Genomic DNA, 13276 nt, shown 5'->3' on the forward strand with positions numbered 1-13276 from the left:
GATAACATTATAAGGAGTGAAATAAGTAAATCAGAAAAAAACAAGAACTACATGATTCCATACATTGGTGGAACATAGAAATGAGACTAAGAGACATGGACAAGAGTGTGGTGGTTACCAAGGGTGGGGGGGGAGGGAGGACATGGGAGGGAGGGAGGGAGGGAGAGAGTTAGGGGGAGGGGGAGGGGCACAGAGAACTAGATAGAGGGTGACGGAGGACAATCTGACTTTGGGCGAGGGGTTTGCAACATAATTTGATGACAAAATAACCTATACATGTTTTCTTTGAATATATGTACCCTGATTTATTAATGTCATCCCATTACCATTAATAAAAAATAAATAAATAAAATAAAAAAAATAAATAAAAAAATAAAACTGTCAGCCAATGAGAGAAAGGGATGTCAGGACCGAACACATTTCCCTCCAGTCTGCACATATTGTTTGTTGTTGCTCTGTTGGCCTTTGTTCAGCTCCCTCATCACTCTATGGAATCTCCAAAAAAAATGACTCTGGGACATGTCATCATCCAGCGGTGACAAAGTGGCCCTAGGTCCTGCAACATTTAATGCCCATTCCCAGCCCCAGATAATGACCCCACATGTTCTAGGAGACTGTCTATCTCTGCCCACTGCCACTCACACACTCTCCAGCTCAGTGGCTGTAACAGCCCCTTCCCAATGTCCCCTCTATCCTCACCAAGTGACCATCGGCAGCTTGATGTTACCACCATTCAGAACCCCTATTGGATAAGGATTTCTGAGCCTGATTCAGTGGTCTGCTTAGGATGGAGGAAGATGAGGACAGTGAATGTTCTGTAAGGATCTTAGGCACGCCTGTGAGATTCACTGAGCCAAACATTTCTAGACAAACACAGAGAAAGGAAGGAGAAAGGAAGCAGGATCGTCTGTGTATTGGCTCAGTGTAGGATTTAGAAATGGTTGGCACAAGTTGACTCTCTTAGGCCCTGGTCTGCCCACAGCTGCTATGAAGCCCCTCCCACCTCCAGCTGGTTTGTATCTGGGTGGACACGTAGCACCATCCACACATGCGAACATGCGTGTGTGCACCCAGACTGGACCCTCTGCCCATGGTGTAGCTGAGGGTGGGTTATCTCAGGCCTACAGATGTGCAGTGTGGCACCCTCAGAATCCATCTCCCCTCATTGAACTCCCCTGATAACTGGCCTTACACCTCCCAGTTCCTCTTTCTTAATCTCTACACTCTAGGGGAACCAGAATCATTTGATTATTTCCATACTCACAACCCTTGAATGCAGTTGCTAATTCCTTTTCCAGTAAGGTGCACAGAACACATTTCAATATTTCTTATCCCAGATACAAATGCCTCTATTATATAGGGGACCATCTGGGCTGTGATGGCTAGCTGGGATGTTGCTATCAACTCCTTTTTTAGTGTTTGTGAAGCAGTTGCCAATAAGGGGGAAAAGAAAAAAGGAAGTCGGCTCCAAGATTCTGCCTTCCTCCCCTGCATTTTCCCCAGCGGGAGAGCTATATTCCATAGTCCAAACGGACCATGTGACATAGAAGCAGAAGAGATACCGAAGACTGATGCCCTGGAAATGTCTTGGGGGAGGGAGGAGGCAGCATCAGCCAACCTCCCAACCCTTGGGCCCTCCGCTGGGCTAAGTAACACTGTGCAGCCTCACGCAGACCTAGGATGTGCAGAGGAGAGGGATAAAAGGAGGTCAAAAACAACAGAGGAGGAGGAACGGAAGAAGGAAGAAGAAAGAAAAAGCAGCCTAGGCCTCAGGAGTCCTTAATGCGGGACTCCCCTGACAACCTTAGACTTCTGAACAAGCCAACCAGCTGGAGCACCTGCTAGGCAGGGGTGGGGCACTGAGCTCGGGAGGTAGATGGCCCAAACCTTCAAAGAATATGGATTCACAATGGCCTAGCCTCTGTGGTTCCTCCTTCCCTAGCAGGGAGGGGGCCGGAGAAAGGGAGTCAGTGTGTCATTCAGTCAGAAACATGTCCCTGTGGATGAAAAAGGGGCCACATATTAAACCCAAATAGCTCACAGTAGGCCTGTCTGGTGGCCTTACAAAGCCAGAGACCTAACCATACAGATGGTCTGACATTAAAACTTCCTAGCTAAACGGCAGGTCAGGGCGGGTAGTCATGTCCCAGGCTGGTATCTTTCTTGAGAAAGGTCAATCTTTGCCTTAACTGAGCCATCCATTGTCTTTTGCATCTAGATAACGTGCCTTTGGGTTGTCCGGGAAATTTCCTCCCCCCACCAGACCCTTCAGGGCACAACCAGCGGGGCAGAGACTAGAAGTCCCTTCATTGTCCTTATCATGTTCATTGTTGATTCTTAACTATCCTGTACCCACCAATGTAAAAAAAAGTGCGTCTATTCATTTTACTTTTATTCATTAATCTCAGAGATTGCCCCCCTTTGCTTTCTCCTGCCTCCCTAATCTATCACCGATGGGTTCCATGTATCCCCTTTCCTCTTCCCCTTTGATTCAGACGTGTAAAATAAGTGGGGAAACTGCCATTTTCTGGAGCACTTTCTCAATTGTTGAGATTTTCCTTCCTGGCAACTGTCAGTTTGGCTCAAATAAACGCATAAAAATTCTTACAGGTCTGGACGTTCCTTACATTGACATCCTGAACATCTTCCAGTTCGTACAGACTCTGCGAAAGGCCAGAAGTCAGACAGCATCGTAGAAACCAGCCCCACCGAGGGTACCTCCTGGTGCTGGTCACACTCAAGGGCAGACCCAAGGCAGACCATGCAAACAGCACAGGGGCTCTTGTCCCCAGCCTCTGGTGCTGAGGAGCAAGCAATGGTGCCGTGAATGTGTGTGGCCAACTGCGCCCGAACCATGTTGACAGCAAATGGAAACGCAGGTGTTCCCTACCCCCCACCCCCACCTCCCCCTAACCCCAGGAGGACGGAGAAAAGCATACTTCATCATCCCCAAATGTATGGCCAGGCAAGTGTGGCATTTTCACTGCAATGGAGTATTTTTCGTTGTGGTACTAATTGCATGTGTGTGCGTGTGCATGCATGAAATGACATTTTTACAAATCCAGCTTGTTTTTTAAACCATTTTTGTGACTAAAGGCAGCTTAAAGAAAGTAGAAAATGGAGCCATCCTCCCAATGGTCCCCCAGAGAGCTGACAGCCTGCTCCTGGCCTGCCCCAATAGTTCCCAGCTTAAGGGCAAAAATGAAAGTGAGAGGCTACGCTCCCCTGTCACCCAGGTAAGCCTGCCTAGCCCCCCCCTCCGGCAGCCACCAAAGGAAGTGCTAGAAATCAGGGCCTCCCATTGATTGGAGAACAGAAATACAAATAAGGTTTTAATAAACAACAACAATAAAGTTATTCTCGCATGATCCCTTTGTTCTTAATGTTGGACGCATTTCTCACTCTCACACTCCCAGAACATTCTCAGGTCTAAAATTCCGAAAAATTCTGCCATCTCTTCCTGATGCATCCACTGGGAAGAAATGACTAGGATCACGGGATAATCTCCCTGGCAAAGCCCCAGATCTGCTAAAACCTGTTTAAGGAGTATTTATAACTTTCAACAACGAGAACCCAACACTAAGACTTGGAGAAAGATTCTCTAAGTACTTCATTCACCTAAAAGACTTGAGGATTCCAGAGTGATGTAGCCAACAGACCAGATATTTAAGCAAACAAGCACACTTGTAATGGGGCTGCCAGTGCACCCTAGAGGGAGGCAGCGGGCAGCCCACAGGAGCAGAGGGTCAGGAAAGGGCAGAGAGTTCCTGTCCCAGAGACTGAGCTCCAAATGAGTTTCTGCTTGTCAAATTAGAGGAGCCACAAAGAAATTCAACAGAGAATTATATTTTCATTAAAATAGCATTTCCACTTTTGGGTATAGACAAGAAAGAATGAAAAACAGGTAGTTGTGCACTCATATGCACAGCACTGTTCACAGTAATAGCCAAAAGGAGGGACTGACGGATGAATGGACAAACAGAATGTGGACTGGACAGCCAATGGGATATTTTTCAACCTTAAAAAGTAATAAAATTCTGACACACACTACATGTACGAACCTGATGTTGAGAACATTACGCTGAGTGAAATAAGCCAGTCCCACAGGGACAAATATTGTGTGATACCATGTATAAGAGGTACCCGGAATAGTCAAATTCATAGAGACAGAAAGCAGAATGGTGGTTGCACAGGGGAGTCAGTGTCTAATGGGTGTGGCGTTTCCATTTGAAACAATGAGAAGGTTCTGGAGATGGATGGTGGTAATGACTTTACCACCATGTGAATATACTTAAAGCCACTGAACTGTACACTTACAAATGGTTTAAAAATGGTAAATTTTATGTTACGTGTATTTTACCACAATAGAAAATTAAAATTAGAGGAGCCAGACAGAGCCCGAAGAAGAAACCACGGGGCTAGGTGAGTTCCTTTTCTCTCAGGTAGCCAGGGCTACACACAGGCAGGTGGGCAAAAGGCAGCAACAGGCTGGAATGAGAGGAAACAGCTGGACAAGGCAGCCTGAGCCAAGACCTGGGCTGGGCTCATGAAATGATGGCGACTGGACAGAAATACCCGGTCCAATTCAATGGACACTTAATTAGCATCTAAACGAGTCACGGTCAAACAGAAGTAAAGACAGCTCTGCCCTCTCTGTGCCAACAGGCTGAGGCCATAGAAACCCTTCAACTAGCGTAATTTAATTGTTCACTTAGGCCCATGGCCTGGCAAGCAGGTAGTGACAGAGGTGCTGTTCTCAGAGCTCCGTCAGGAGCACCCAGGCCTATGGCGGTGGGGATCCCCCAATGAGTGGGGCTTTTTCCTCTGACAGTGGTGCCCGATGTGCAGACTGCCCAGTGGGTCCTCCACACTGTATGCCGTTGTCACCGTCATGTCGAGTCTCAGAGCAGATGGCAGGAGCCTCTCAGTCCCCCAGAGCTCTGCCAGCTCCCACAGGGCACAGCCCACCACAGCTGGGCACCCCCGTCCCCAACATCACAGCCTCCCCTTCCTTCCGTGGGATGAGACCTGCATGCTCTGCGTCCACAAGCTAAAGGAGACTGCCACAGAGGTGACCTGCATTCCTGTCACCCCAGTCTGAGAGCCACTGACCAGCGGCCACTGCTCCATGTGTCCCCCTAGGTTTTGCAAACACGTGACCTGGACAGTAAGGGCACGTCTTTCAGCAGCTGTGACTTCACTCAGAGATCCCTGGTGTGCCCACACAAGTGTGTACTGCCACAAGGTCACCTGTGCAGCGGAGCTGAGTGACGATGCTCAGACGTGGGCCAGGCAGTGGAAGGCTGTGCAGGAGTTAGATGCACAGTGATGGAAGTGTTTCCTTCTGGAGAGATGGAACAGAAACACCTGTCTAGGAGGCAATGGCGTCTACCTGTGGAGCTGGGGCTAGGAGATGGGGGCGGGGAGAGGTACCTACTGCAAAGGTAGGTAGATATGACATGGTAATAGACCTCCAACACCAAATTGATGTAGCCATTATCCTAAGACAGTGATTTTCAACCACATGCCACAAGAATGTTTAAAACATACAATACCTGACTAGTTACTCCAGTGCACTGACCTCTCTTCCCTTAATCTGTCAAATAAAAAAAATGACAACAGCCAACACAACAATAGCCTCTCGGTATGAATGGATCAAAATTATATATATTATTTTTTGGTCAAATCAGCAAAAATTTCTATTTTTTGGTGTGCCGTAGCATTCTAGTAATTAGTTTACATGTGCCATGAGATGAAAAAGGTTGAAACTCGCTGTCTTGGGAGATCCATGAGACCCACCCTTAGTCCTCAGTCCCTGCGCCCTGTAGCAGGGACCATTCCAATCAAGACACTGGCGTCTTTCAATCCTGTGACACTGCGCACAGAGGTGTTGGTGACTCTGTTCCAGTCTACCAGCTTCATCGTGATTTAGATATCTCTTTCAGTGTTCCACAGTTTGGCTCTATTGTAGCATATGTAAGGATGTCTCATGGTCGCCTCTCTTTCTATGCCAAATTAAAAATACCTGCCAGCCGCCTCATTCAGTTCTGGGTTGGTATTCAGAGACCAATTCAGGATTTAATTGTGCACTTGAAGTTTTCAGTGACCTTTATGGGAATTAATTAAGAGTCCAGGTGCCATCACAAGAAGCGCAGGCAAGTCTGAGGCATGCAGGCAAAGCTGCGGAAGCCTTGCTTAGGAAGATCCCGACGGCAACTGCCGTCAATCCCGCAGAGCTGAGTGTGGAACCCTCCGCATGACCTCACTGTGTGAACCAGGGTTGACTTAATGCCTCTCCTCTGACACAGCGCATTTTCTTTCCCTAAAGACCGTCCAGTAACCAGAAGAGGAAGCAGCCCAGAAGCAATCGGACTGGTGAACCTATCAGCTTGGAATTGAGTATCTAACTTACGAAGCCACAAGGGACTATCTATCCCTGGCCATCGAAGGATGGGAGATGGGTGTATTTCACTGTCATCTCTGATCAAAAATGCATCTGATGACACAGGGCAGGAACTAAATCTTTCCCTCAAAGCCTGAGATGTCAAGGAGAAATGGTCAGTTACAATGACTGCCAGAAGCAGGGCAGCAGAGTGTGGGAGTGAGGAAGCCCAGGGCTCACACCTGAAAGGCAGATCCAGGTGTGGGCCCAGAGGGAAGGAAGTGGTCACTGGTGGTGACCATCACCAACAGACATAGGATGAATGATGTAGGATAGGGAGACATGACTGTGACCAGATGCCTAGTCCTCGGTGGATCCAGACAGCACATCTCCAAGAGAGTGAGGCACCAAAGGAAACCGCCTGCAGACTCCCTGGGAGGGAGAGCAGTGACAGAGCACAAGGACAGAGATGGCAGCGCGCAGCCATGCGCACAGAGGGGAGAGACTGGCCAGGCAGCCAGAGTGGCGGGAAATGAGGCACGTGAGGTCATTGGGCCCCGAAATCCAGGAAGGAACTCTGCCCAGGCACGGCTTCAGCGCCAACAAGGGCGGACGCTCTGATAACCCAGTGAAGGCCTCCACTGCCTTCCATGTTTGCTCAGCACCTCTAACGTCAAAGTCAAATGTTACGGCACCCTACAACATCAACCCCAGCGAGGCCTTGTACCCTCACCGAGCAGTTCGGTCATCCCTGAATGCTACATCCTTCTCTCCTCTCTATCGACCTGACTGGTAGGCATATGATCACAACACAAGCCTTCTCTTTCAAGGACGATTTCTGAAAAATCACCAGCCAGCAAGGGTACAGTGGCCCAGACTGCACAGACACCACACCTTAACGAGGGCATTTCCTCCGGGTAGAGCCGGTACTGCTCCCCATGCTGTGCCTCTGCAGGAGGTCAGCTCCACTGCATGGTGATGGCCAGCCCTCTTTTGTGTGTCAACTTAAGTTTTCAAGGGTATGAAGCACCAGGGTACAGCAGAAAATGCATGTATTCCCAATGCCTACGGACCAGGCCCTGAGAAGTAGCCAAAAGTCAAATCAGAAATGAGTTACCATGTCAGCCAGCAGTGGGCCAAGGCCGAGGGGAACAAGGTATTATACAGGTATTTACTGAGCCTCCTCTCTGCGCCAGGCACTGTTCTGGGCTCCAGAGCAACAATGGGAAGCAGGTGAGTCATAGCTCTCGTGGAGCCTCCCTGAACCAGGGCCGTGAGGCAGGAGAATGAGGGGGAGGGTAACAGAAAGGAGGAGAAGAGCAGGGAAGGGCAGAGGTCACATCTGAGAGTGTGATGCCAGAGAAGGGCAGGGAAGTCTAAAACAACAAAAAGTGGAGATCAGGTAAGGCATGGCCAAAGGAGGGACTTAAAGAGGCTGCTGCCAACCCCAGGCCTCCAATCATTTCATAGAAACTCATTTCTCTCTAGATGGATCATTTGAGAAACTGAGCAGTTTACTCAGTTTCCAGTGGCTGACATTGGTGGCACAGGGGAGCCGACGGAAAGGCTCAGCTATCAGTACATCTCACCTAGCAAAGCTGCCTCTCGGTAACTACGTATTGGTCAGCATCAGTCCGGACCCATTAAAACTTTCTGGTAACAAGTGCTGCTGAGAATACAAAGAAATATTGCTGGGAATTTAGTCTACTTGTACATCACCATAACTCAAAGTTTTAAAATGTGACACTACAGATTAAAAAAAAAACTTTAAAAGTTAAAAACCTGAAAGAACTGGAAGTGAACTTTTAATCTTTTCAAAGGATGGTTTCATCTGTTTGTATAAACAAGAGAATATGCAAACAGGCTCAACCACGCTGGAGTTAAGAGAGCTCATGAGGGAAAACATTGTTCATTTTATACTGGCTGGAAATAGACATCACTTCATGTCTCAAACCCATTAGAACACTTTGCTTTACTTTCCGAACATCCAGATGCAATTTTTAGAAATATGCACATACACAATGATACCTGAAGTTTTCTAGATGGTAAGCATAGTGGTGATTTTGTATTTTATGTCCTTATATTTTCAAATTTTTCAACAATGAAACTGTATCATTTTATAAGCAGAAAAAAAGTGATTTTGAAAAAAATTAAATACATTTTCTCTTTTAAAGAAGAATATAGCCCTGGCTGGCTAGCTCAGTTGGTTAGAGCATCGTCCCGAAGCACAGAGGTTGCCGGTTTTATCCCCAGTCAGGGCACATACAGGAACAGATTGATGCTCCTGTCTCTCTCTCTCCCTCTCTCCCTTCCTCTCTCTAAAAGCAATAATAAAAAAAGAATGTAGGTTGTGTTTTAGTACCGTCTTCTTGTTGTTATAACTCCAACCAGAAATTCTAACTCCAAATAATTTGTTTATACAGTGAAAGGTTTCTAACCAAGGGATAGAAACATTATCCACTGTTATTAAAGTTAAACAATCCAATGACAGTCACTAGAGATAGAAGGACATGGGCATAAGAGTTCTCGAACTCAGCTTAAATCCCAGCTCCAATACATAACAGCTATGCAACCTCAAGCAAGTTTCATAACCTCTCTGATCCAGTTTCCTCATTTGTAAAAGGTCAGTTGTGAGGATTAAGGGCTGCCTGGACAGTAAGAGGCCACGTGCCTGAAGGTGCCTAAAGGTATGCAAAGCCTCCCACCCCCACACAAACGACTTAGTTTTATTCTGCAGCTTCCAAATGTGACAAGTGTATGCAAAGACAGTGGCTAACATAAAATAAATTTATTGGTGATTTGAAACACTTTCATTTGAAAACAAACGCAGATGAATTGTCAAAGTAAACAAGACTTGAAAAAAAATGTGTGCTTATGGTTGGCCACACCCATCCTTGCTCCCTGCCCTCCAGTGGAAGAGTGGGGGTAAGAAGCTGGAGGTCCATCTGGGAGGTCCTTAGCATGCCTAGAACTGGCCTACTGTAGACGTTCAATTAATGGTAGCTACTATTATTAACCCTAAGTAGGAATGTACAATTAAATAAGAAAAACATGTCATATCCTCATATCTCATAGCCTAGACATGGCAGTGGGGTCTTTAAATTGTTGTATATTATTCAGTGCCCAATTCCTTATTTGGGATATCAGTGTACGCAAAGCAATCAATATGGCACATCAGATCAAGTACATACATGGGATACAGGAAGCTGGAGAGAAAGCAGACAGAGTCTAATATAGAACTCACTCTCCTAAATTTTGGTTGAAATAATTTCCACCTTATGACCAACACACACGCACACACACACGCACACACGCTGTGTGCACTGAAATCAATGAGTCTCGGATTTCCCCTTTCAATGGTCAGGAACCAACCAATGCGGTGGGGCTTCAGGTTGTTGGAGTTGGAGAGGGAGAAGGGAAAGGCTCCGAAAGGAAGAGGGCTGAGACTTTGAAAGTATTCCTGTAATTTGAATTTAAAAAGCACAGATTCTTTTTAGTCTTAGAAACTGGAATCTTGCCACTTCCCCTGGTATCAGGACCAGAGCCAGGCTTGGATTCCGACCTTCCAGCTGCCCCTGGCCACAGGGGTGAATGTCGGAGACCCACAGAGCAGGAGTCAACACAGGACAACAGCCATGCCTGGTTTTCATTCAAATGTCTATTAGCCAACCAGTGGCGCAAACTGTCCATTTAATGAACCTGTTCTTGAATTATTTATAGTCGTTCCCTGAGTGAGAGGAAATTATTCTTTCTGGTTACCTGTTCTGCTTCAGAGGCTAGTTTAGCGAATTCCACCTCCGGCAGCTTGTCGGAGCTCTCTGGTGCCTGCACCCTCTAGCCAAAGCAATCACATAAAGAACTAGCACATGGAGTTATTCTGGGGAAAGGGGGTACTGTAGTTAGCCCCCCAGAATGCAGGAAAAGTCCCAAATCCAAAGAAGCAGAGGAAGCTCCTTTAAGACACATGAGCAAGGGTCTGCTGCTCTGCTTGGGCATGATCTGTTCCGCACCCCTTTTTATTCTAAATCAGGTGAGGTTTCACCTGCCAACAACTCAGTTTTAGTCTGCATCTCCCAAATGTGACAAGTATACTCAAAGAGAGTAGCTGATATAAAATAAACACATTTGGTGATTCTCCACTGTAGAGTAGACCCAGCAGTTTCAACCCAGAATTCCAGGCAGAGGAAAAGAGACTGCAAAATCCCAATACTTCTCACTGGAAGGATTTTTGATCAGCCAGGAAATTGCCGTGTCTGAACTCCTTCTCTCTTGCCCTCAGGTTCCTATATCCACTGACTTCCCGACTTACACCATCTTAGACATAAGGGCAGCTGGGAGATCATCCAGGTCACTTTTAAGATGTGGAAAGTGACATACAAGTCTCTTTCCTAAGATGTCATGGTTAGAAGCCTTCCTCCTCTTGGGAGTTCCCTCTCCTCCTTGTAATAGGAGATGCTCTAGCTCCTTAGTTGTATTTAAGATAAATACTTTCACCCCAGAAACCACTTATACTAGACACCACATCTCACCCACCCTGCAACTTCCCTCTGGTCTTCATTCCAGGTCATCTCTCACTGCATGTGTGCTCTCTAAGCTTCCTCAGAACCATGCCTTAAGGAATTCATCTCAGGGTCCTCCCTTGTCACCCAGACTTGCAGGGCAGGGCAACGCTGTTAACAGTAGGAGATTATAAGCACTGTGGGCTCCTTTCAAATTGCTTGGCCTTAGCCATTCTGGCCACCAACTCTCTGATGGTGAGAGCTGAGAGCCTAACAGCCTGGAAGAAAGAAGCCCTGAGTCTAATGGACCTGCTGGATGCTGCACAGTCTTGAGAGGACCAGTGCTCCTCCATCCTGTTCTCTGCCTCTTCCTGCATCTACTCAGAAGCATCCATCTCCTGTTCCCAGGGCACACCTGCATGATTGAGACTCACCATGCCTACCCTGAACCTGGACAGACCCCCCCCCCTTGAAGGATGAGAAGAAAGCTGGTGCCCACCAGGGATGCTGGGGGCCATGCATGGTCGGTCTGCCACCTGCAGATGGTCTTCAGGAGTTGGATGGCTCAGGCCCCAGAAGAACAAAGAAAATAGCTTGCTGTCTTGGCCTCTCCCAGCCTGACTTCTCTCCATGGCCTCATTCATTCCTGTCCTTCCCTCACCTCCTCGTTTTTCTCTGCAGCCTTCCACATCAACCCCCACGACCTGGCGGTCCCTCCCCTACCCAGCCCAGCTTCTCCCTACTTTCTCCTACAAGGCACTACCGTCATCTTTTCCACTTTGTCTCCAATTACCTTAAACGCAACCTACCACAGATGCTGACATTTTAAATGTTTAGTTGTTATAGTTACTTGACTAATTGCTGGCCTCACCACTGCGCTTCTTCCCTGAGGACAGGAGAGGAGGGAACAGGGGAAATAGGGGGGTACGGGGTTGTCACCACCACTCCCCGGGTCCCAGAGGTTGGCCAGGCCCTGGCATAGGTGCCTTGCCTGGGAACCAACGGTCCCTGCGCCTCCATCAGCGGCCAGGTCACCGGGGACGAGCCCAGCGCCCCTGGCTCGGACGCCACGAACTGTTCCTGCCCCGGGACAGGGAGCGAGAGAGGGTCTAACCTGCAGATGCGCCATGGCTGGCCTCCCAGGCCGCCCACACTCTCAATGTAGAGGCAGTGAGATGGCATTTTAGAGAAACTGGGAAAGGAGGTGGACAGGAGTGCGTTTGGGAAGAAAGAGTTAGAAGCCGCTGCTGGTTACTCACGTGCCAGATGGCGAAGAAGATGAGCGCAGCGCACAGCACCAGGGACAGCATGTAGCAGAAAGCCGCGAAAGTGAAGGCCATGGCCGGCGGTCGGGCCGCCTGCACCCCAATCCTACCACTCACAGAGCCGCCCCTACGAGGCCAATGTCCCTCTCCAGGACTGCGCTCCCTCCAAAGAGGGAGAGAAGGGACCCACGCCTGCAACCTCCTTTCAAGGCCAGTGGCTGGGAGGCGGCACGCCACACAGAGAGACGCGAAGATCAGTGAAGAGGAACAGGACTCCACAGGCTCCGGCGACCTGCGAGGCCGGCCAGCTGGACAAACAGGAAAAGGTGCGTTGAGCGTCGTTGGCGGGAACTGTCTCCAAATTGAAGAAGAAATCAGATCAGTAGAGAACTCCTGCAGATTGATGCCAACCAGCGAACCCCTCCAGACAAGCACAGCGAAGGGTGCGAGGACTCCGCCGAGGACGGAGCAAGAATCTCCGGTCTCCCGGAATCCCAGGGAAGAGCCCTATGCTTTCCGCTCCTACGCCGAAGTGGGGAGGCGAGCGCACCGCTCAGAACCCTCCCGTGCCACCGAGGCGTGATCGGACATCGTCCAGCGAGGTGCCCGGGCGCACTCCGAGCTCCTCTCCAATCCCAGAGCCGGCAGCGGATCTTTTCCGGGAGAGCAGCTCTTCAGGTAGCCGGGCCGAGCTAGGTCCCCCACCCTGAGCTCCGAACGCAGCTTCCAGGGCAGCTGTGCGCCCCTAGGCGCGCCCCATCCCAGCTGCGGCCCCGGTCCGCCGGCCTAGGTCACCAAAGTTCCCCAAAACTAAGGATCGGACCCTAGGAGGCACGGGCTCCAGCCCTGTGGGCCTTCTCCCGCCCGGGCGGCTACAGTGGCGGATTCCAAGGCCAAGAGCTGCTCGCCGTGTAGCTCATTCCACCTGCTGCTGCCGCCACCTCTACCGCTACCAGCACATTAGCTGCTCGCCCGGGGTTCCCTCCCTCTCGGCGCCCCACCCTCGGCTCTCGCGCCGCCGAGCACGCCCTTCCCGGCGGGCGGAGACTGCGGCGGCAGGGACTGGGAAAGGTGGGTGGCGGGGCGCCGCCGAGCGCTGGGGCGCCGTCGCAGCTGCAGTTGTGCGCGCC

At 49.3% G+C, this 13276-nt stretch overlaps 1 protein-coding gene across 3 annotated transcripts in view; it reads right to left on the minus strand.

Moving 5' to 3' along the window:
- CNIH3 (cornichon family AMPA receptor auxiliary protein 3) overlaps positions 1–13276 on the minus strand; it is a 141022-nt gene that overhangs the window by 69456 nt on the left and 58290 nt on the right. The window contains exon 1 of one of the 3 annotated variants that reach the window (XM_066237511.1): positions 12141–12404. The exons of 1 other annotated variant lie outside the window; for it this stretch is intronic. In XM_066237511.1, the coding sequence (XP_066093608.1) occupies positions 12141–12221 (81 nt within the window). In that variant the 5' untranslated portion in view covers positions 12222–12404. Of the gene's footprint in view, positions 1–12140; positions 12652–13276 lie in introns of those variants that run through there. One more of the 3 variants, XM_066237512.1, reaches the window with a different exon arrangement.

The sequence above is a fragment of the Saccopteryx bilineata genome, chromosome 1, assembly GCF_036850765.1.
Source record: "Saccopteryx bilineata isolate mSacBil1 chromosome 1, mSacBil1_pri_phased_curated, whole genome shotgun sequence".
Lineage (NCBI taxonomy): Eukaryota > Metazoa > Chordata > Mammalia > Chiroptera > Emballonuridae > Saccopteryx > Saccopteryx bilineata.